The 21300-nt window shown below is 50.2% G+C and overlaps 10 protein-coding genes across 10 annotated transcripts; 6 read left to right on the forward strand and 4 right to left on the reverse strand.

The window, feature by feature from the left end:
- The first annotated feature begins 1414 nt into the window (after nucleotides 1–1414).
- On the forward strand, nucleotides 1415–2391 carry M430DRAFT_232685 (hypothetical protein). Its single transcript, XM_024864865.1, has one exon. The coding sequence runs from the start codon at nucleotides 1725–1727 to the stop codon at nucleotides 2199–2201; it is 477 nt and encodes a 158-aa protein (XP_024721613.1). The 5' UTR covers nucleotides 1415–1724; the 3' UTR covers nucleotides 2202–2391.
- A 2096-nt stretch (nucleotides 2392–4487) lies between these two features.
- On the forward strand, nucleotides 4488–5931 carry M430DRAFT_34653 (hypothetical protein). Its single transcript, XM_024866590.1, has 3 exons — nucleotides 4488–5024; nucleotides 5112–5678; nucleotides 5756–5931. The coding sequence occupies exons 1-2, from the start codon at nucleotides 4691–4693 to the stop codon at nucleotides 5501–5503; spliced, it is 726 nt and encodes a 241-aa protein (XP_024721614.1). The 5' UTR covers nucleotides 4488–4690; the 3' UTR covers nucleotides 5504–5678; nucleotides 5756–5931.
- Nucleotides 5932–6898: 967 nt separating this feature from the next.
- M430DRAFT_100640 (hypothetical protein) lies at nucleotides 6899–7757 on the forward strand (the record flags this gene model as incomplete). The annotated part of the gene is made up of 2 exons (XM_024860650.1): nucleotides 6899–7151; nucleotides 7201–7757. The coding sequence occupies 2 exons, from the start codon at nucleotides 6899–6901 to the stop codon at nucleotides 7755–7757; spliced, it is 810 nt and encodes a 269-aa protein (XP_024721615.1).
- A 1381-nt stretch (nucleotides 7758–9138) lies between these two features.
- Nucleotides 9139–10476, forward strand: M430DRAFT_27399 (hypothetical protein; the record flags this gene model as incomplete). Its single annotated transcript, XM_024865599.1, has 1 exon — nucleotides 9139–10476. One exon carries the CDS (start codon nucleotides 9139–9141, stop codon nucleotides 10474–10476), a length of 1338 nt encoding a protein of 445 aa, XP_024721616.1.
- A 294-nt stretch (nucleotides 10477–10770) lies between these two features.
- M430DRAFT_50015 (hypothetical protein) lies at nucleotides 10771–11500 on the reverse strand (the record flags this gene model as incomplete). The annotated part of the gene is made up of 2 exons (XM_024868110.1): nucleotides 10771–11141; nucleotides 11203–11500. 2 exons carry the CDS (start codon nucleotides 11498–11500, stop codon nucleotides 10771–10773), a joined length of 669 nt encoding a protein of 222 aa, XP_024721617.1.
- Nucleotides 11501–11983: 483 nt separating this feature from the next.
- On the reverse strand, nucleotides 11984–12726 carry M430DRAFT_120005 (hypothetical protein; the record flags this gene model as incomplete). The annotated part of the gene is made up of 4 exons (XM_024861767.1): nucleotides 11984–12063; nucleotides 12121–12298; nucleotides 12498–12523; nucleotides 12668–12726. 4 exons carry the CDS (start codon nucleotides 12724–12726, stop codon nucleotides 12009–12011), a joined length of 318 nt encoding a protein of 105 aa, XP_024721618.1. The 3' UTR covers nucleotides 11984–12008.
- A 209-nt stretch (nucleotides 12727–12935) lies between these two features.
- On the forward strand, nucleotides 12936–13827 carry M430DRAFT_100208 (hypothetical protein; the record flags this gene model as incomplete). The annotated part of the gene is made up of 2 exons (XM_024860617.1): nucleotides 12936–13256; nucleotides 13312–13827. The coding sequence occupies 2 exons, from the start codon at nucleotides 12936–12938 to the stop codon at nucleotides 13825–13827; spliced, it is 837 nt and encodes a 278-aa protein (XP_024721619.1).
- A 230-nt stretch (nucleotides 13828–14057) lies between these two features.
- On the reverse strand, nucleotides 14058–15927 carry M430DRAFT_232766 (hypothetical protein). The gene is made up of 4 exons (XM_024864867.1): nucleotides 15726–15927; nucleotides 15371–15671; nucleotides 15247–15318; nucleotides 14058–15188 (listed from the first exon to the last, which is right to left on the reverse strand). The coding sequence occupies exons 1-4, from the start codon at nucleotides 15779–15781 to the stop codon at nucleotides 14244–14246; spliced, it is 1374 nt and encodes a 457-aa protein (XP_024721620.1). The 5' UTR covers nucleotides 15782–15927; the 3' UTR covers nucleotides 14058–14243.
- Nucleotides 15928–17244: 1317 nt separating this feature from the next.
- On the forward strand, nucleotides 17245–19409 carry M430DRAFT_34657 (hypothetical protein). The gene has a single exon (XM_024866591.1). It carries the CDS (start codon nucleotides 17303–17305, stop codon nucleotides 18947–18949), a length of 1647 nt encoding a protein of 548 aa, XP_024721621.1. The 5' UTR covers nucleotides 17245–17302; the 3' UTR covers nucleotides 18950–19409.
- On the reverse strand, nucleotides 19367–20535 carry M430DRAFT_101249 (hypothetical protein; the record flags this gene model as incomplete). The annotated part of the gene is made up of 3 exons (XM_024860693.1): nucleotides 19367–19715; nucleotides 19771–20393; nucleotides 20449–20535. 3 exons carry the CDS (start codon nucleotides 20533–20535, stop codon nucleotides 19367–19369), a joined length of 1059 nt encoding a protein of 352 aa, XP_024721622.1.
- Nucleotides 20536–21300: the final 765 nt, after the last annotated feature.

Below are 21300 nucleotides of genomic sequence, written 5' to 3' on the forward strand. Positions count from 1 at the left end.
CCTCCCATTGGTCCACCCCAATCGCGAACCCAAGGACCCAGCCATCCGTCAGCCTCTCCCTCCTCCCCCTCCCTCTCCCCCTCCTCCTGGATCTCAGGGGTGCGCTGTGAAGAAGCCTGCAGCTGGTGCATTTGTCAGGGCGCTTGGATGCATCTCCCTCCTGCCAACTCGTCTCCAGCAAATACACGGGCATGACTTGCAGACCGGCGCTCGCGGTCGTGGGACGGTGCCAGCCTATCAACGCCCTTCTGCAGCTGCTTCGCGCTTGAGGCGCACCGTGGGCCCCTCATTTGCTGCGCGGCGCCTTGGCGGCCCTTATTTCTTTTCTTTTTACGAGGAGTATTCTGCGTATTCTGCGTAGATAGTCTTTGCTATGATACGCCCTCCTATCTGTTCAATATTACGCGGTAATCATCCACCCGCAATAATCAACTCAACGACCCGAGGAGCCACCGCGTCTTCTTGCTTCCACGTCAAAAGCCTCACGCATATGCATCCATACCTAACATCTCTAACCAGCGCCCCCGCGGCGTAAGGAAAGTCTCACTCCCACATCAACTATGAAACGAGGAGATGAAACACCCTCCCCCTTTTCTCACCCTGCGGCTCCTATTTCCGTAACCATCTTGCTTTTGCTTTGCTTTGCTCACTCTCTATTATTTGCTTCCGTGCCTCATCCTTTTGACAGCTTGGCCCTGCAGAGTTCGTGCCCCCCCCGTTTTGAACGTGGATGCTGAAACGCAGCGGGAGCAGACGAGGCGCATAGGGCTGTGCAGAGAAATGAGGATCGCGATCCTGAACACCGTTTCGGGAAGCAGTGCTCGTGGGCGATCATTATATCATCCCCTCCATTGTCTGACGCGTGGGATGGACACGGGCACGTACGGGGTAGCGGTTTGGAAGTATAGGGGGGTGTTGGATATATCTGGGGGAGCTCCAGATTCCTCCCCTTTATCATGGTCTTGAAGAAAAACTACCACTTCAACCTACCATTTCTTCCACTCTTCTCGAACCCCCTGGACTCAGGAACTAGCACTGTTACCCCTTTCCCGTGAGCTTTTAGATCTCTGTTGTCTGTCTCATCTCGTCACTCTAGTAAAAAAAAAGGGACACGGTTAGTAAGACAAGATGTAACGCCGGCTTTACAATAGACACCATTTCTCTGGGCCTCTAGTCCCCTCTCTACATATACTATTGTTTCCTCTGGATTCATAGCAGATATCACGCCTTCCTATCTTCAGAACCCCTCAGCCGTTCTGGAAGAAGAGTAATTAATCAACCTTGCGCCCATCCACTATAAATAATCACCATCCTCATCTACAGCACGCCTTACGATTTACAAACGACTTTTCAAACTCTTCTAACCCCTCTTTGTCGAGAAGCAGTTCTAATTTTAATCTCTGAAGAAAGGAAACAAACATGTAGATAGATCCCCACGTAACCAAAGAGTTTCGAGCTACCTAAGGTACCTAGGGCAAGTATTAGCACGTGGTTCTGGGTAGTGTCTCGTGCCCGAAACCACAAAGACCAGTCCAATATCAAATCCGGGTCCTACAAATAGGCTCCCATCTGGGAGACCGAGGTCAAATATTTATTCTATTTCAACACAACCACGGTCCACAGCTTTACATAAATAAAGCTCACTCGCTGCCTATTCTCCACTTATCACTTCGTAACAAGCCTCAAAGATCAAAATCCAGGAAAAATCACCCCACTCAAACAACATGATGCTCTTCCATTCTATCTTCAATTTTTTTCGTCGATGTTTTTTTAAGCACACAGTGGACGAAGCCGACAAACCTGGGACTACTCCACTCGATAACCAAGACGGAAACACGAAGCTGGAACGCAATACGGGTACCGCAGCGGAATCCGATCCCGGCAACAATATCGATACTCAACTACAACAATCGCATGCCGCTGAGAGACTGAGTTGGACCTCCGTACTGTGCAGAATAGGCCTCGTGGAATGCGCTCGTCACAGGGCAGAGACACATAAACGTGATGAGCATCAGGACCAGGCTACAAGCGGGGTAACTGTATCGGCGGGTCTCGGTCAAACGATCGTGGTAAAGATAGGGGTGGTTCATGCTCCTTATCCAGACCAAAGGTACTACGATCAACTTGCACTATATTCGGCTATCTACCCGCCAGAACTTGCATTTGCTATGGCGAGTCTGGCGATGTACGCATACGATTGAGAAATTGAGGAGAGATTGGAGGCAAGGCGGATAGACAATGAGTGTCTGATGCGTGGTGAGATAAAGATAGAATCATTGTCAGGCAGAGCCTGCCTCAAACCTGCTTCAGGCACACGTACTTAGTTACAGTAAGCAATCGCTCAATAGTAGCTCCCCAAGCCTAGACTGAATAGATCGTCCTTCACCTCCGTGTCTACTCTTTATAACCTCATCCATAAGAGCAAGTATAAGTCCATTGAGTATAGAGTCCGGAGGTCTAATGTTTATAATTTGAGAGAGTGTGTATCCTCATGTTGAACGGTCTTCCAAGTTCCAGAAGAATCATAAATTCATAATGCCGAGTTCCAGCGCATTCTACTGTGAGCAATGGAATCATGGAGCCCCTGATCCGACACAAGTGACACAGCAATCACAGAAGCAGAGAATATCAAGAATGATTCGCTGACGCTTTTATTCCGTTTTTTAAAAAAAATATGTTTAAGCTTCTCTACGATGGTTAACAGCCCAACCACCACCTGGACAGCGACAACAGGGTTCCTCCACCCTCTACACGAAATTAACTCAGGACATTGGGCAGTGGGAATTGACCATAGTACTTACCCTCCACTCCAACTTGCCGGCTGGCCCGGGACCCCTCCCACCATTTTCTGCTGCACAAAGACGATGCGCCTAATCGCTATGTTAACACATGCCTTGTATCGAAAGAATATTGGGGATAAAAGTATGTGCGAGTCTAGAAGGATCTGAAGCAAGGCGAGCAGAGAGTAGAGTCAGTAGACGTACATCTCGTTGGGGTGGGGGGGTCGGGCCGGGTCGGCCGGCAGTTGGAGAGGTGTGGTTTCGGAGGGACCGCTGCTGCCGTAGTGGCGCTGTGGGCTGTCTTCCAGGCTATATAACTCGTTAGCAAAATGCATAAGCCGTGGATAGAGGATGTATCCAGAAGTGAGGCAATATACTAGACGCTGATTGGCGTTAATGATGCCATAATATATATATATATATATGAGAATCCTGGACAAGGTCAGCTAATGACTTTCTCGCAACCACATGTCTTGGTTCCAGGAATGCTTACACGCTGGTAATGGATGTGGGATAGCGAATGTGGGATAGCGAATGTTGCGATAATATTGTTATCTATATACAAACGTCGTAAGTATGTCGTCTTTCGGCAGGTTGGATTATTGACAATGACTGACCGAACGAATGTTGATATATCGATACCGTTAAAGAAGAGAAGAAGAGATGAAAAAGGCGAGATATTGCCTTGTTATAGATGGATATTGCAAACGGAAAGTACTGCTCTCATATCGTACTTCGACTCGACTCTTTCCCTGGACCTCGACTTAAGAGGGTATTAAGGTTTTGAGGGAGTGGCGCTTGCATTCTATGTCGAGCATTAGACAATGATAGAATGCGACCAATAAGGAGCAGGAGCAGAGACAAAATCACAAAGGAGGAACGTGTAATACAAAATCCCAAGACGCTGCATAAGTATCATGGTTATGAAAGCATTGCGCGAGACTTGTGAAAGAAAACATTACCCATTGACTGACTGGCATGGCGGCAGCAGCTTTTGAGCGCGACTTCGCGTTCTGGAAAGGTGAATTTATATCAGCAGGGGCCAAAGAGGAAGGCGCTCTTTCTTTCTCTTCAGAAACAACAATTGGTATATCTATTATTATAGTAAAGGTATCTGTCACATACGACCATAGACTAAGGAGAATTGGGCATCCCGTCCGCTCTGCCATACACAAGCCTTAGATCGGCAGATTAGTAGTTGGGTGGGTGACCACCAGCGAATACCTGCTGTTGTATGTTTTTGCCTTTTTTGCCTTTTGCGTCTTGAATTTCTTTCATGTGGTTGTACCCCATAAGCTTTAATAAGTAAAAATCTAGTACATACGACCACAGACTGAGGAATACTGGGCATCCCGTCCGCTCTGCCATACATAAGCCTCAGATCGGCAGATTAGTAGTTGGGTGGGTGACCACCAGCGAATACCTGCTGTTGTATGTTATTTTTCTTGTTTTTTTTTCCCGCCCATTTTTCTTCTTCAGCAAAGTCTTGCTTCTGTTTTCTACAGACCTACCTATAGTCTTTTGACGGAAGCAATGCGCTGTGAGGATGTTGAGGGACCGTAATTCAGGAGCCTGCGAATTGGACAAGAACCGCGACTCGCGAGGCTGGATCAGATGGGAGCACGGGGATATTTATGCTTAGGTACCTACTGTTTTGCTTTACTGGAGGAGGATTTAATTGTATATAATATCTATCAACATACCGTACTGATACATCTGCTATGCCTACAATAGGTACCTAATGTACCCAGAACCACACTTAAAGCCAAGCGCTCTTCTCAAACCTTAAAACAACACACAAAATCTCTCCTTCCGTACCACGATCACGTGGTCACCCCTCACCCATCGCGTCTCCCACACGCGCATCCCCAATTCCGACGCATCTCAGCCCTCACCCCGACGACGCGAAGATGTCCAGCTCCAGCGACGCGCCCACGATAATCGAGCTTAAGCTCTCCTTCCTGCGGGGGCAGATCCTACTGCTCTCACAGCGGCTGCGACCGTCAGGAACCTCTTTGCGGCGCGCGAGCGATGACGAGGTGGAGCTGCGGCAGAAGGCGATCGATGATGCGCTGCAGAAGCTGGACGGGTTGCTGAGACGGCATAATCGCCTGAGTTATGGACCGCAGGCGCAGAGACATGTCGCAGAGCAGATTGACAGGCTGTATTGGGAAGCGGGGGAGAGGGGGGGTGGATGGCAAGGGGGAATGGGCGAGGAGTGGGCGGAAAGGGGGGCGGATTTGCGTAAGTTTTCTCTTCCTTCCTTTCGAATTTCTTTTTGTGTTTCGTGTGTGTAAGGGAGAGATAACTGATCGTGTTGTGTATATCTAGGGAAGGAAACCCTGATAGAGAAATTACCAGAGGAATGGAGTGAGGAAGCGGAGACCAAAGCCCCCGCCGAAGCAGCGAGATACAAAGAACTACAGCGGAAGCTGGTGGAGTTGAATGAGAAGCGACGGGCGGCGAGGGAGAAGCTGGAGCGGTATAGGGCGATGAAGAAGCTGCTTGAGCCGTTTGAGGCCGATGCGGGGGTGCAGGGCAATCTGGTGACGCGCAATGGGGAGATGGAGAAGGAGTTGGAGAGGATGAGGATGTTGATGTTGAGGGTGGAGAGGGGAATTATGGGGTTGGAGAAGCGAGGGGAGGGGGAGGGGGAGGAAATGGATATCGATGTTGATGTAGACGAGCAGGGGAAGGTGCTGGCTCTGCTTGGTGGTAGGTAGGGATGTGTTTGAGGAGGGTTGACTTCTATATATCCGCATTCACACGAGAGAGGTATATCTCCCCTCGCGCCACGGATCTAACAAGAGCGCTTGATGGGCTTCAAACCTAGTAATGGGATGACTACCTAGGAGAAGGCAGATCCAAGCAAGAACCCATACAGAACTCAGACTTCCGGTATGTATCCGAATTCCTTTCATTCTCAACCCCCTCCTCTACCTCAGGAACTTTTTTGGCTTATGTTCAAGCTATAGAACGTCGGATGGCGCGGTTTGGTTTAGATGGAGCACTCGGTTCACGCTTGTAGAGTCTAGAGAAGATTGCAGTGACGAAGACCACTCAGCATTCAAGAGAGACGAACCACCGTTACCTTAGAAACGCATCAAGGCTTTGCTTTTGATACACAATGAAATAAACAAAAATACCAATGAAATAAACATATAATGATTTATTGCAAATACTCGATAGCTTGCACTCTTGATTCCAGTATCTTGACAACCGTCGTGGCCTGACGAATGGCAGTGGCTGCAAGTCCAAGTCCGGGACGCTGCTCAACAACTGGAATGGGAGGACGAAATCGAAGGACAGACGATAGCAATGACGCAAATGATGGTTTCAACGACTAAGCAGGAAATTAAAACGGCACTAATTAATGCTTGACGTTACCATCCCACAGGAACCTCTTCTCTGACCCACACATGAACATTTCTGTTCTTCAACAAACAACCACCAAGGTCAGTCAGTCAGCCACCCCTCCCCCATCCCTTTTGAATTCCTTATCCGAGAGCGTTCGCTTAACATACTGTATTGGGTAACAGCCGTCGCCGCCGCCCGGCAGTAAAATGGCGTCCCCAAGCAATGATCGAGGCTCACCCTCGAAGCCAACTCCCGCTCCCAAAGCTCGAGGACGCGCCCGCAGCGGTTCCATTCGTACCAACCCCCTCGAAGTGCCTCTTACCCCGGAGGAGAATTCCCTCGTCAGCCTGATCCAGTCCATCAACAGATCTAACAACACTGCTGCTGCTGCTGCTGCTGCCGTCAACGCCATCCCCAAGCAAAGCTCAACCCCCTCTGCCGCGAGCACCTCTGCTGCGACCTCTGCTGCTGTTACTGCTGCGAGCACCTCTGCTGCTACTGCTACTGTTACTACCCCACAGCGGAGCGCACCTATCCCTCCCCCAAGCCCTCCAGCGATCTCTCCAGCAAGCACCCCAAAGCTTGAGAGCCTCCCTTTCCGATCAGCCCCAAAGCGCGAACCTCTCCCAACTCCGGATATCAATCGCGTCCAGAGCCGTCGAGCTGAGAAGACTACTACAATGAACTACCAGAACTACATCGACCAGCCAGCTGCCGGCCCATCCAACCCTCGTCAAGCTCCCCCATCTCCCTCCCAGAACATGAGCCACGCCAATGGCATGAATGCTGGCATGGGCGGCGGAGGCGGCATGGTCGGCTTCCCTACCCCAGCTGGCCATCAGTCCGATCTCAACTTCATCATGCAGATGGTTGAGGACCTCTCGCGACAATTGGAGATCAACCAGCGTATGACTGCCAGCATCGTCGAGAAGATTGGTAAGGTTCGTGAGAGAGCCAAGAACATGGACCTCACCAACGATGAGCTGATTGCCCTCGTTTCTGCCGAGATGAATGGTAAGCTTCCCTCTATGACGCGTCCTTGCACTACTGACTACGACTACAGAAGATACCAACAACCTCGAGAAGGAGAATTCCGAGTTGCGTCAGCAGCTTGACAAGTCTGAGTACAACAAGGTTGAGAACTGGAAGCTTGCTGTCCACGGAGCAAACATCCTCAGCGACATCCTCGAAAAGATGCACAAGTTCAAGGAGCAGCACGAGAAGGATACCCTTGCCTGGCACAAGAACTACCGCAAGCAGCTGGCCGACGAGCGTGAGGAGAACCTCAACCTCCGCAACCAGATCAACGACATGAAGGCCGCTGCTTGCCGCGCCAACGAACACCTCCGAGGCCTCCGCCGCTGGCTCACAGACCACGACGAATTGAACGAACTCCGCATCCAGAACATCGCCCTCCGCCAGGAGAAGCGTTCCTGGAAGCGCATGGCCCTCCCGCACCTCCACGACAGCGACTCTGAGTTCTCCGACGACGACGACCTCATCGACCCCGAGGAGAAGAAGCGTCTCGCTGCCGAGGCCGCCGAGAAGCGCAAGGCTGAGGATGGCAAGGATAATGGCGAGGGCGGTAGTGGTGGTGAGGGTGTTAGCGCTGTGGCCTAATCACCTCGTTCTCCCAACCCTCCCTAACCTCACGTTTTACTTGCATGCATGCATTGGACAGGCGCACACGGAGATACCCAGGGCTCTTCCACACATGGCGTTGGTTGGTTGGTGGTCATTGCTTACGATTTGCTTTCTTCTGTGCGTGCTTAATGCACATACAGCTCAGCGTTGCACTTTTTACACACATCAATCCTTGACTTGCTAGTTATCAAGGAATGAACCTGAAATGAAAATGAAGATTTACTTCGGAGAATCCCCCATTGTCTTGCTGTGTGATAACTTACTGTTGTGTGATAACTTACTACTGTATACCTTAAGGGGGGCGCAGGGCTATCATGACAGTCCTATGACAGTCCCTCTAGATTGATCATAACTTGTAGGGCTTCACGTGCTATAAGAAGAGTTAGACAGAGATGATGATAACAGAGAGGATAGAGAGGATAGAGATTACTTACCTGAAGTTAAGGCGAGGCAGTGTTTCTTGAAGAAAGAAAGGAAAGGAAGTGAAAGTTGTAACTATTCCGTTGATCCAGGATCGTCCAGGTCATCCCATTCTACCAGATCAGGATTCTTTGCTGCTTCCTTCTCCTGCCACTACCAGGAATGAAATGCTTCCTCACGGGCTTCGCTCCTCAAGAGGAATTCGAGGCTGATTCCCGAGCAAACCCTCTGTCTCTTCCAGATCACCTAGATTGCGTCGGTTCGTAGAAGCTGGTGAGTGTCGTGAGGATATCCTCGTATCTGATGCTTGGTTATTCGAGGTTGTGACAGACTTGCTCCATCTCCAGGGAAGTTTCCTGTCACGTATCGCGGCGCTTGCACTGTTTCTTCTGCATAGGGAAGAGAAGTACGACGTAGTCACATTGCACACCGTGATGCTGGGAGACAGCAAGGCTTGAGAGCAACAGGGCCTTTAGTTAGATACGTCTGGTAGTTATGCTCCAATTTAACTAAATAGTCACGCTTTTGTATCTTCTAATACTGGACTAAGATGCAAGGGAACCCACCGGGGAGTATAAAATGTGGTAGTCCAGCAAAGCAAGCGGCATAGTCAATATCGAACTTTGAATTGACATGCGGTGTTTAAGCAGTGAAATCAACTTCAATGCCCAAATTCGTAGTTCATTGCTCGAGACAACGCGCACAGTGGATACTGAATCACTGCGCCTTGGAAAATTCCCGCTCTGCTCAGTGATTCACAACAGGAAGAGAGAGTGTGAGGCCCAGTATAAAAAGGACAAGATTCTACCCTTCCATCCCCATCTCACTCTTTCCCCTACACACAAGACCAGTATAGGGTAGAATATCATCCATTTCTTATCCCGAGAGTGTTCAAGATCTCTTCGAACATTGAAAAAGACAATCTCCAATCCTCACCATGAGCCTTACTTCCAGCAACGATTACGTCGCCGACGACCTCTCCATCCTCACCCGTCTACTCGTCTGCACAAACCTCGATTCCTTCAACAAAAACACACGAGACGCGCTCGCCATCGGCGAGCTTGATAAACACTGGGGCGAAACAATAGAATCCCTCATAGCCTCTTGCTCAGAATTCTACTACCCGATATCCGACCCCGTGGAAATCTCCGAATCGCATACTATCCTCCTTCTATGGCTGCTGCTCAGATACGGAGGCCTGCAGCCGTGGTCCAGCTTCTCGCGCTTGGTGGGGTCGGCTATTGAAGATGCGCAGAGAGCTGAGAGGAAGAGGAAAACTTGGCGCTCTTACAGGGGAGAATTGGATGGACTGCTGGAAGACCTCGAGCATTACAAGGACATCTTGCGAGGGGATAGATACTTTGATGACGTGGAAGGTCCGCTGCTGGATGGAGAAGACGAGATTGGGGGAGAGGAGCTAGGGAGAGAAAACGTGAGGGACAATCATGTACCCTTCAGCACAGGGCTGCACCCAATTCTGGAATCTGAGCAGGACTGGTTGATGGAAAGACTTGAAGATGCGATTGGGAATTTACAAACGGCGATCAGAGAGGGTTGGAGACAACCTGTGCACGCCAGTAACTGCGGGTGTCAGTGTCGAAGACAGCTTCGAGCTGGACTGGACGCCGAGGATGGTCTTGGCTCTTCATCCTCTGGCATCGCTCGATATAGTCGTCAGATTCCCATCACTCAGGCGGGTCCGAGTAGGCGCAATATTCCAGGCACAGGACCGCAAGAAGGGACCCCCGCAACTGAGACCAGACCTGTTCCCTCGAGCACTGACTCCGAAGATAAGCTTGGAGTCACCTCTCGAGCTTTGATTGTACAAGAAGAGATGATTGAAGACACAAAGAAGTTCTTGGACAAGCTTCAGACGGCATCACAGTTCCTCGAAGAGTTTGCTCTAGAAGATCTCGAGAAGAAGCAAGAGGTGAAGGTAGATGGCCATTCGGAAATTGAGCCCCGGCCCGAGCTCAAACACGGGGGACTAAAGGGCATCAAGAGCACAACCGAACAGGGGAAAAAGGATAAAGGTAAAATGAATGCAGTCTTGCCCATCAATACTGATCTTAGGGCACCTTCGCCTTCTACCAGCTCGCAAACTGCCGTTGATAGCTCTTCTTCCAGCGATACCGTTCATACTCTGTCTAACGAAAGCACACTGACCTTGGTCTCTGAGCCGTCCGGCGAGAGCTCTGAGACTCCCAGCCGTGAGCAACTGCGAGAGTTTGAACAAAGGCAGTGGGCTCGAGTGGCTAGAAGACGCATGTACTGAAGAACAAGGCAAAGGAGAACGAAAGGATTCTAGGAAAGTGATGCACGTGCTTACCTATACAATGCGAGACGTTACACAAATTCGATGGTTTTGGCAACTAAACCACCTTTCCCTGTGGAGGGTAGGCTCTGAACTTATGACTTTTCATTCCTAACCAGCCCGGAAACGCCATTTGAGTGACCCATGCACAATAACTGCGCCGTCCTTGCAATATGATACAGAAAACTCGGGTTTGTGAGCCTCCCATAGCCAGAAACAGAAATACCCTTCGATAAACCCTCTCCCCGAGCACATCTAGATCCGCACGTTTCTCGACTCTTTCTCGACTACCTTCACCAGATCCTTATACACTTCGGCGAATTCCTCCTCGCCCTCAATCTTCTCCGCCTTCTTCGGGCCTGTCCTCGTCTCGGATACCATGACCACACTCGTTGGCCGTTTGGTGTTTCCTGCAGCGCCTAATTCTGCACGGCTGGAGACGTAGATATACGGGATGTTGTGGTCCTCGCAGAGGACGGGGATATGTGAGATGACATCCATGGGCGAGATATCAGCCGCGAGGATCACGATGCCCGGCACAGAGGTGTTGCCCGCGCCCTGAGGAGATTTCCGCAGCGCCTTGACAACCTCCTTGACTCCGCGCTTGAGGGTCTTGTTCTTTGCCGCTGCAACACAGATGTACGTTAATTCCTTGCTCTCAATGCCAAGAGGACTGGGGCGAATTACCTTTCTTCACGCTCTTGAGAACCTTTTTCGTGACCTTCTCATCGGCCAATGGGTTCGCAAAAGGTACCAAAGCACCCACAGGTCGGGCAGTTACCACAACCTCCCCATCGGTCACAGCCTTGACTTCGACTTCCTTTGACTCTGCAGTCTCTTTGCTGACTTCCTCAATCGCTGCAGCTATGTTGTCGCTAGTGAGCTTTGATTTTTTTTCCTTCTTGGACTTCTTCACGCCGTCAACCTCGCTTCGCTTTTCCTTCTTCTCCTTCTTGTCCTTCTTCTCAGATTTTTCTTTGCCCATTTTGACGAGGCGGTGTGGTTGTGCTTGAGGGTTGGCTTTTCGAGGGTTGGATTTCGAGGTTTGTGGAAAGCGACTTTTTTCGCGGGGAGCTCAAAAATAATTTTGGCGCTAGTCCCAAACGAACCTCTATCAAAATCCGACATGCCAATGCCAGTTTCGTTGAATTACAACATCGGATGAACCCAGATAAGACTTTCACTGAAGGACTGTTCGGCCCGTCCGACATCCCCAATTGATTGCGTATTCTAAATATACGGATACTATTTACTATTTTCATGTCACATATAAGGGTCCTATTATAGGCATATCTAGATTCTGAAACGATCACTGAAAGTACCTAGGTAATGGAACATTGGTCAGAGACATTCATTGAAATCTAGTCTACTACTATACACCCGGTTCCTGCCCTCAACCGCATATCGCAAACCACCGAATTGTCGTCAGTTTGGATCATCGGCTAAGTGCAATACAACCCTCCTCAGCATCGAACATATAACTACACTCCTCTCTATTCTTCGTCTGCGAATTCGAGGCGGCCTGCTTTGGAGTTCAAGTAGTGGTTTCTGAAGAGTCTCGTCAGCAAAATCTCGTACCAGAGTCCCAGTCGAAGAGGAACACACCTCTCGATGGCCCAGCTCATGGTAGCATAGGCGACGATGAATGGAGGGAGGACATAGAGGACCTGGCCAGAGAATCTTCTCCAGGTGTTGAAGAAGGCGGCGTGGAGTGTGCCAGCAAGAGGCCGTTGTCGGTTGCCGCTGAGGGCGTATGAAACAATGCCCTTCTGGGGTTGGGAGCCTGTGAATGTCACGCATTAGTCTCGTCGCTCAATTCGTCTCATCGGCCCCCGTCGTTGAATCGGAATAGATTTCCAGTAGTATGTAAACGCATGGCTATGTCGATGCCGAATGCCAATGGATGGAGATGGTCGACCAGTACTGAATCCCGAGGAACCGAAAAAGAATGGATAGACGGCGGAAGAGCTCTGGAGACTCACCCATGTTACCCCATGTTCCCATGTACCTGTAGAAGATGGAAGTTAGCCACTGTAAGATATACTGCCAGCACTGTCATCCTCGAACGCCAATGCAAAGCTTGACGGCCATTCCGCGGGAGATCCGATCTAGGAAGAGCTTTGCGGCACGCTCTGGGACGGGTCCCACTCACTTTCCGTACTTCCCCAGCTCTCCATCACCACCAGATCGAAGGATTTGCGTAGGTCTCATCGTGGAATGTGTTTGTATAGAATCGCGGTGTGATTGATTCGAGTTGTGGTTTGGGGACCAGTGTCGACGTTGGAATTGGTTCATCCTCGCCAAGCATTTGAACCCGGCAGGCGCTAGCGCGCGAATCGTCCGAAATTGTAAAAGAAGCATCAACCTTCGAAGCTCCGCGATCACCAGCTTGACTTCCCGATTCTCCGCAAATCATCAAGATGGCTCAAGCACTGAGTGGTCTCTACAAATCCGCCATCCCTTTGGCACTCGCAGCCACATTCATCCAGTCCTCGATTTACGATGTCCAGGGAGGCACACGAGCCGTCATCTTCGATCGATACTCTGGAGTGAAGGATACGGTTGTGAACGAAGGCACGCATTTCCTGATTCCCTGGCTGCAGAAGAGCATTATCTACGATGTCCGGACGAAGCCAAGAAATATCTCGACGACTACCGGAAGTAAGGATTTGCAGATGGTCAGCTTGACTCTGAGGGTTCTCCACAGACCCGAGGTTCAACAGCTACCCAAGATCTACCAGGTATGGATTCCATGCTCGCGGATATAGGGATTTGGGGACTGATGATGGATTTTAGAGTCTCGGCCAAGATTACGATGAGCGTGTCCTCCCTTCCATCGGAAACGAAGTCCTCAAAGCTATCGTCGCCCAGTTCGACGCCGCCGAGCTGATCACACAACGTGAAGCTGTCAGCAACAGAATCCGTACCGACTTGCTCAAGCGAGCCAAGGAGTTCAACATCGCTCTGGAGGATGTTTCCATTACACACATGACGTTCGGAAAGGAGTTCACGCGTGCGGTCGAGCAGAAGCAGATTGCGCAACAGGATGCTGAGAGAGCTAGATTTATCGTAGAGAAGGCGGAGCAAGAAAGACAGGCAAACGTTATTCGTGCTGAGGGAGAAGCCGAGTCTGCGGATACGATTAGCAAGGCTGTGGCCAAGGCTGGTGATGGCCTGATCATGATCAGAAGAATCGAGGCCAGTAAGGAGATTGCACAGACGCTGGCCAGCAATCCCAATGTTACTTATCTCCCCGGTGGTGGAGACGGCAAGGAGGGAGGTGGAAAGTTCCTGCTTGGTTTGAGCAGGTGATATGGATGATTTGGGAAGGAAAAGGGAGTTCAGTGTACCACCATTAGCAAAATGTAATATTCTCCACTGGCAATACATAAGTGTCGATTTTAACCGTACAGGCGAGTGATGTGATACTGCTTTACGTTTTTGGTAGAAGAGAGGGTTCAACTTTATTGGGATGATGAAATGATGTCATTCGAGGGAGACCGGGTGGTTGTGGATATATGGGACTTATATATTGGCTTGCTATACTACAGGGCGGAGAAAACTGGAATAAGAGATGCTGCATTGGGACTCGCCTTCTATAAACGCCGTCGCTGGATACCGCAAGAGGTACAATGTAGTGGAATCGCTCTCGAAGACAGCTCGCATCGCTCTAAATCATAAAAGTACGCTCACTCGTCAGTTTCTTCGTTAGCACTGGTAATGGCAAGTTAAATGATGAACTCTTCATCGAGCCAGTGACGGAAAACAACCCGTCCTTCTGAGAAGCTTGGCTTCTCGGTACGGACAATGATGGCAGCGTGGCTGTGTGCGACCTTGTGAATATGGACTGGATATTTACGCCAACCCACACTGTCCAACGCTTGGATCATCCGGAATTGGTACGGCGCAAGGGCCAGCGTTGGGACGTCTGGGTTGTGAGATTCTGGTTTTTCAGGATCTCCATCAGAGATTGCAGATGAGCTTTTTCTGACTGACTGGGATCTCTCACCCGTTGGGGAATTTGGCTTGCCCTGGGCGGCGACCTCCTCCTCCTCGGTGCCAGACATAAGATACTCATTGCTTTGGGTACTGTTCAAGTTCTCATAGGCATCTTCGACGGCCTCCCGTACGCCCGTGATCAAGAGCGGGACTCGATAATTTCCGGTTTGGATTCCGGCCAGACCGCTCTCATGGAGGCGAATCCTCCTGCTGCTTCTGAAGGATTGAAATCCGGAGTTGATAAGGAAAGCGACAACCCCAATTGGTATGAAAACGATCAAAGCCAAGAGCAATGGTAGGCGATCAATTGTAGTCTTGAAGCTTTTCAGAATTCGTCCATGGAAGGCTAAATCAAACTCTTCCGGGTCCCTAGAAGTAACTGGAGCTGCCGGGTCAAGGATGATATCTTCGTAGCCCTTCAAGTAGTTAAGCTTGACGTTGTCCAGGTTGGTGAAAGGGTCAGTCTTTGATATTCCGGTGGTATAATAAACTGCGCTTCGATCGTTTACTATATTTGTGTATAATGTTCGACGCTCGAATTTTGCAAGACCCTTGATGAAAATGGACTCTGGATCAGCTAGTACCTCCAACAATGGCTTTCCTGTGTCTCTGAAATTGTCGATGGTGAATAGTTGTCGGCCAGAAGCTGATAAGGTTCGCGCTCCCAGTACATTCTGCATGAACGATCAGTTTGCGCTCCCTTAAATATATGAGCGTAAGTGGACAACTTACCCAAATGTGGTTGTGCCAGCCTCTCAGAGGCGTTCGTACACCGAGATGAGGGCTTGCAAAGGTTGTGAAGTTCTAGTGGGTGTTAAGACTTGGTTCTGTTCGGGTTTCAGGGGAGGAAGCGTACCACTGGCTTGATCTTTTCGAACACTCCTTTGCTATCAAGTAAGCCTACGGCATACCGAGCCACAAGCCCTCCAAGGGAATACCCAACTAATGAAATCTTTCTGATCGTTTGTCCTGCTCTCGCAAGTTTCTCGATCTCCTCCTCTATCTCCTGACAGACTCTCTCGCCGCCCAGCTCGATCCCGTCGTAGGTAAAGCTGCCGCTGTTGCGCTTAGCGACGAGTATGTGTAGACTCTCCTCGGAGTGTTTTGCTCGAAGAGCCTTGGCCATGGCCTCGAGGTGGTTTGGGTTGCCCCATAAACTACTTTCGGTCAGTACTGACGCAGTCGACTCGGCCTACGCGGCGGATACCTACCCATGAACGAGGACGCAGAGATGCTGCGCTTCATGGCTGGCACCGGTATAGTCCATCACTCTGCTAGAGAGGAAGGTCCGGTCCAAAGAAGAGAACGAGAAGGGAAGCAATGCGACGGCGGGGGAGAAGAGGCCAAGCTGATCGAAGTGTGCCTTTGGATGCGACACACTTCTGACCAGGTTGACCACTCGGCGGCGGGGCGGAGACTTCCGCAGGGATCTTTCGCTACGGCCTGTCTACGCAGAGACAGAGACAGAGACTATGGACAAGGACTTTACGGACGCGCTCTTGGGTTGAACAACGGATGCAGCAGAGACAGAGAATGGATGTTTGAAGAGAAGAAGAAAAATCAAGAAGAGGCTTGGAAGGATCTCGAATATACGGGGGAATAACCTGCGCGGTGCTTGGGCCAAGAGGTGGAGGTGAGGGGCAGTAATAAAACGACGAAACGAAAGATAACGAAGATAGGCGGAGACTTGCTGGACCGACTAGAGCAAGAATTGAATAGATAGACAATACTTACTGCCAGTCTCGGAGTGGTCTTGCGGAAGGATCTGGTGGCACAGATGCAGGCGGCCGCGGCTTTTCTTCTCTGAAGAAGGTTGTGTTGTGTATAGAGGAAAAAGCATATCATGTAGTACGGAGTAAGAGAGGTAGCCAGGATATGCGGTGCCGTGAGTGAGGCAAAAGATCTTCTTCCTGGTGAACAGAGCAATAGCCTTCACAAAGGAACAAAATCTTTCTATACTTTACCTTACAGAGTATGCCCAGTGGACCCGAGTTTATTAGTCCCCTGGTCTTCGTCTATTAGACACGGGACCCCACCTAGCGGCGTTTGAATCCATCTCTTGCTGGACAGAGACCTAGACCGCCGTCAAGCACCACCCGTTTTGTGAATCGCCTCATTTCACCCTGATTAGGAACTATATCGCGTGCCTGCACACGATTCACTCATGGGCACGTGACCTACGATCTTCGCGATGGCTTTACCTTGAGGTAAGGTTAAGAACGTTCCGCCTCAACCCTCGAGTCTCCAACCCTGCGGGCGACTACATGATATTCGTTCAATCTGATGCCAACGAAGCATCAGTACATTGCCAGTCATGTTTACTTCAAAGGGCTTCTTCTCCGAGGTGCCTTGCCCGCATCAGCAAAACTGCATTCTGCCCAACTGTATCTTCCAGCATGCGGCGAGAGATGTCAAGACTGCAGTGCCTGCTACCAACCTCCAAGACAATGCCCATGCTACCAGTGATCAGGACGAAGCCCGAAAGCGACGGAAATTGGACGACAATAACCTGACCTCTAACCCTGTTGCTCCATCGAAATCCGCCCACGAGGTAGAGGCCCACAGACACGTCGAACCTCACAAAGCCTCGCCACAGTTGCCCGGCGCCCCAGGAGAGACAAAACAGAAGATTTTCACAACAGACCGAGAGATATCTCCCCCTCCTCTTCGAAAGAAGCTACAACCTGGAACCTCGGTGCCCGCCAAGCAACCGCATGCTCATAATAATGGCAATGGCACGGGTAGCACCCCTCTAAAGGCTCAGCCGTCCAGTGCAACGTCCACCCCGATGACTCCCAAGGTTGCCACAAAGACACCCGTCAAGGCACCAGCCAAAAAGGAGTCTTTGAATCCTCGAGTTCTCAAGACACAGGCCCCTGCATCACATGACATGAGATACAGGCTCTTGAGGGCTCTACACGAACAGCTCAATAGACTCAATTCCGAACTCGCTAAGGATGCAAATGACGAGGAAGAGAAGTTGGTGCTCTCGGAGCAAGAGCTAATTACCAAGGCTTTGGATATTGAAGAGGAAGCGGCTTTCAGCACGGCTATCTACTCCAATATTGTGAAGAACAAGATTCTCGTCTACAAGCGGATGACAGTCCCGCAATGGAAGGATGAGAGGGGCAAGGAACTTGCGAAGGCAAAGGCTGCGGAAGCGGCCTCTATATCAGACACTCCAGTCTCCAAGCCCACGGAACCTCCGAAGCCCATAGAGACTAGATTGAGCCCCGAAGAGGAGCTTGAGTTACTTCCAAGACTCTACACACCGATTACTGGCTTATCAAAACACGGTTACGTGACATCCATCCCAAGCAACGAGGAAATAGAAAAAGCCAAGAAGGGTGTAGAAGCAGCTAAGGGATGGGAGGTCTGTGACCGATGCAAGAGCCGTTTCCAGGTATTCCCAGGACGGCGAGAGGAGGATGGTGCTCTCACATCTGGCGGAACATGCACATATCATTTCGGGAAGCCATATTGGCAAGAACGGTCCGCAGTCGACCCAGGAGCGAAGCGTGAGAAGAAGTACCGATGCTGTGGTCAGTCAATGGGTGATTCGCCAGGCTGTACTCAAGCCGATAGTCACGTATTCAAGATCTCGGAAGTAAAGAGAATGGCGACGGTTATGAACTTCGAGAAGACGCCAGACACCCCGGAGAAGCCTCCGGCGTGGCCGGTTTGCATTGATGGAGAGATGGGATATACAGTCTATGGACTTGAACTCATTCGTCTTACAGCAACCTCGTGGCCCAGTGGCAAGGAGCTGTTTGACGTCCTTGTCCGGCCCATCGGAGAAATCCTAGACCTCAACTCTAGATACTCAGGCGTATGGCCAAAGGACATGGCGGAAGCCATCCCCTGGGATGCCCCACCTGATACCGGCCTCCCCACATCTGAGGAAGCCACCCACACAAAGCGGAGGCTGCGCATTGTCGACTCCCCAGAAGCCGCCCGAGCATTACTTTTCTCCCACCTCTCGCCCGAGACACCACTAATCGGCCACGGCCTTGAAAACGATCTCAACGCTGCCCGCATCATCCACCCAACAATCATCGACACCGCTCTCCTCTTCCCCCACAAAGCCGGACTGCCATACCGCAACGGCCTCAAGATGCTCATGCACACGCACCTGAACCGACACATCCAGGTCGTCGTCGACGGCAAGATGGAAGGCCACGATAGCAAGGAGGACGCCAACGCGGCCGGCGAGCTGGTGCGCTTCGCCCTCGCAAACGAGTGGCAGAGGATGGAGAAGGCAGGCTGGACGCTGCAGGATGGAAAATTCAAGCCTCCGCCGCAGAAATCCTTTCCTCGACCGCCGACGGGTCCGATGGCTGGGTTGACAGTGGAGTACTTAGAGGATGATCCAGCTAGGAGGAAGAGATCGAGAGAGGAAATGGAGGATGCCGAGGAAGGAGAGATTGATGAATAACGTCTCCCGTTGTCCTACATTGGAAAACCAGAAGTTAATCATTGGGCGGGCTTTTGTGATTGGAGGGTCAACATCAAGGGAACCGCCATCTAAAGCAGCGAGTCGTTTGGAATGGGCGAAGTTCAGTGCAGTGCTGGCTGGATGTTCCAGAAAAGTGGCCATTGAAATAATCACATCAAACATGACTCTTAAGTAATTCACGCATTCACATATCAATCGGATTATGATTGACGGCCAGGAATGTACACTGATGCAGCAGGTCGTCTTCCGATAATAGACAACATAAGGAAGATCACCTGGAATATAATTCAGACATCTTATTCATGACCACTAGCTCAGACATTGAGCACGTAATGACTCCATAATCCCCATGTATAACGCCAGAAAAAATGCTACCATCCAAGCAAAGATATCCATTCAAAAGTCCATACTCATCAGATACTCCTCCAGTATTCGCATAAACTTCGCAACAAAAGCCTCTAAATGGAAGATAACCTTCGTGCCCATCCTGATCCTGTGCTCGTAGAAAGCTGCCCATTTGATAACATCCGCTTTCAAAGCATCATCGATCATAGGAATGAGTTTGAATGTTAAGGTTTTGAGGATTGTGGTTGGTGGGATGCAGTGTGTTAGGAGGTCGTAAAGCTTCGCTCGGACTTGGAGGATACGCGCCGGCGAATGCTCCTCCATAATTTCTTTGGCAATCTGACTGATAAGCGCCTCCCAGTCTGGAGGTGGGATTGGTGTGCTGTCCGTTACTTTCTCGCTATAGGAAAAGATGTATCAGTGTCCGAACTATAAGGAGATAGGGTGCCTCATACTTCTGCGCATGAACAGCCTCATACATCAATAACGCTCTCCTCAAGTTCCTCCCACTCTCCTTCGCAATCCTCATGTTCAGTTCCTTGGCTAAAGGCCACCCCTCCTTCTTCCCACTCCGTGCAAGCACATCGCAAATTTCGTCCTCTGTTGGAGCGGCAACCCTCACTAGCAATGTTCTACTCCTAATTGGCGCAATGATATTCGCTGTGCTATTCGCCAACAATATCAGTCTCAAATTCGGACTATACTTCTCCATCGTTCTCCTCAGTGCCGCCTGCGCATCTCGTGTCAAATGATCCGCCTCGTTGATAACCACGACTTTGAATCTCTGCTTGGCGCTCTGATCAACCTGCTGTGTCTGCGCCACCTCTTTCAGCAGATCTTGCACGACGACTCTGTCATAATTCCCGACGTCTGAAGGAGTGATCTCCAGGTGGTACACGGACGCCACGATGTTGAATTCTAGTTTCCGGTTGGAGGTTGTCTGGAAGACTCGCGAGTCAATTTTGATCTTCTCAACGCCAGGCCCGTAGAGCTCTTTGAGAGTTGCAACAATCCGTGTCTTTTTGCCTGCGCCAGAGGGACCGTATACGAGGAGGTGAGGGAAGTCTCCACTTTGGGCCTGGAAGAAGATGAGCCGTTGAGGAGGATGGTGGAGGGGGGAGAGGGTTGCTTACCAGTGAACGGAGACGCTCGGAGAGATCTTTATGGTAGGACAGTTGGTCAAGAGACCTTGGCCGATGTTTGTCCACGAGAAGTGCCATTGTGTTTCAGTGGATGGCGGAGAGATATCTCTGTTGTAAGGAAATATTTCAGAATCCTGGGAGACGCGCTGATGCGGGAGTCGCGTTTGCTCGCGTAAAGAGCTAGGGACGAAAATACGGTCTACGCGGTTCGGTGTACGGTGTTCCATTTAGGCAGGAACCGAAACTTGGGCCTTGCCTTTTGAACGTTACATCTCACATAAATCTGTATCTAATGTGGTAACCCTGTGGCTTATGTTAGATGGATTGCAATTGTGATGAATCCGATCAATCATCTGACAATAACTCTCATTATGGCTGATGGTTGGCCGAACATGGTCATAGGTGAGGGCTATCAGTAGTCCACAGAAGCTGCCTATTCTTGATGGCGAAGTTAGTGTTCTCTTGTTATAGGTACTTTATCTTTGTTTTGTTGTTCCAAGAACAGTTCCAAAGGCTTGAGGACCACTCGAGAGAAAAACGTCCAACACGATACAGTCCATCTAGACTCCCCATTTACCGAAGAGCGGTCTATAATAGCAAAGTGCCCTGCGAATTTGACATTTGTGATGACTGCCAATAGTCTTCCACTTTCAAACCTAAAATTTAGCTTAAGAGATACCTTCGATATATAGGAGCTTCTAACGAGCAAGAGATCTCAAGCCTAGTACATATATACCACAGATCTTGTTAAGAGAGCCCGCATCTCAGATGTTGTTGGCCAAAGGAGCGAAGCTTGTGAGAGACCAAGAATACGCAATCAGCGAATAGAGAAAATTCACAAGA

Source organism: Amorphotheca resinae (assembly GCF_003019875.1).
Source record: "Amorphotheca resinae ATCC 22711 unplaced genomic scaffold M430scaffold_5, whole genome shotgun sequence".
Classification (NCBI taxonomy): Eukaryota; Fungi; Ascomycota; class Leotiomycetes; order Helotiales; family Amorphothecaceae; genus Amorphotheca; species Amorphotheca resinae.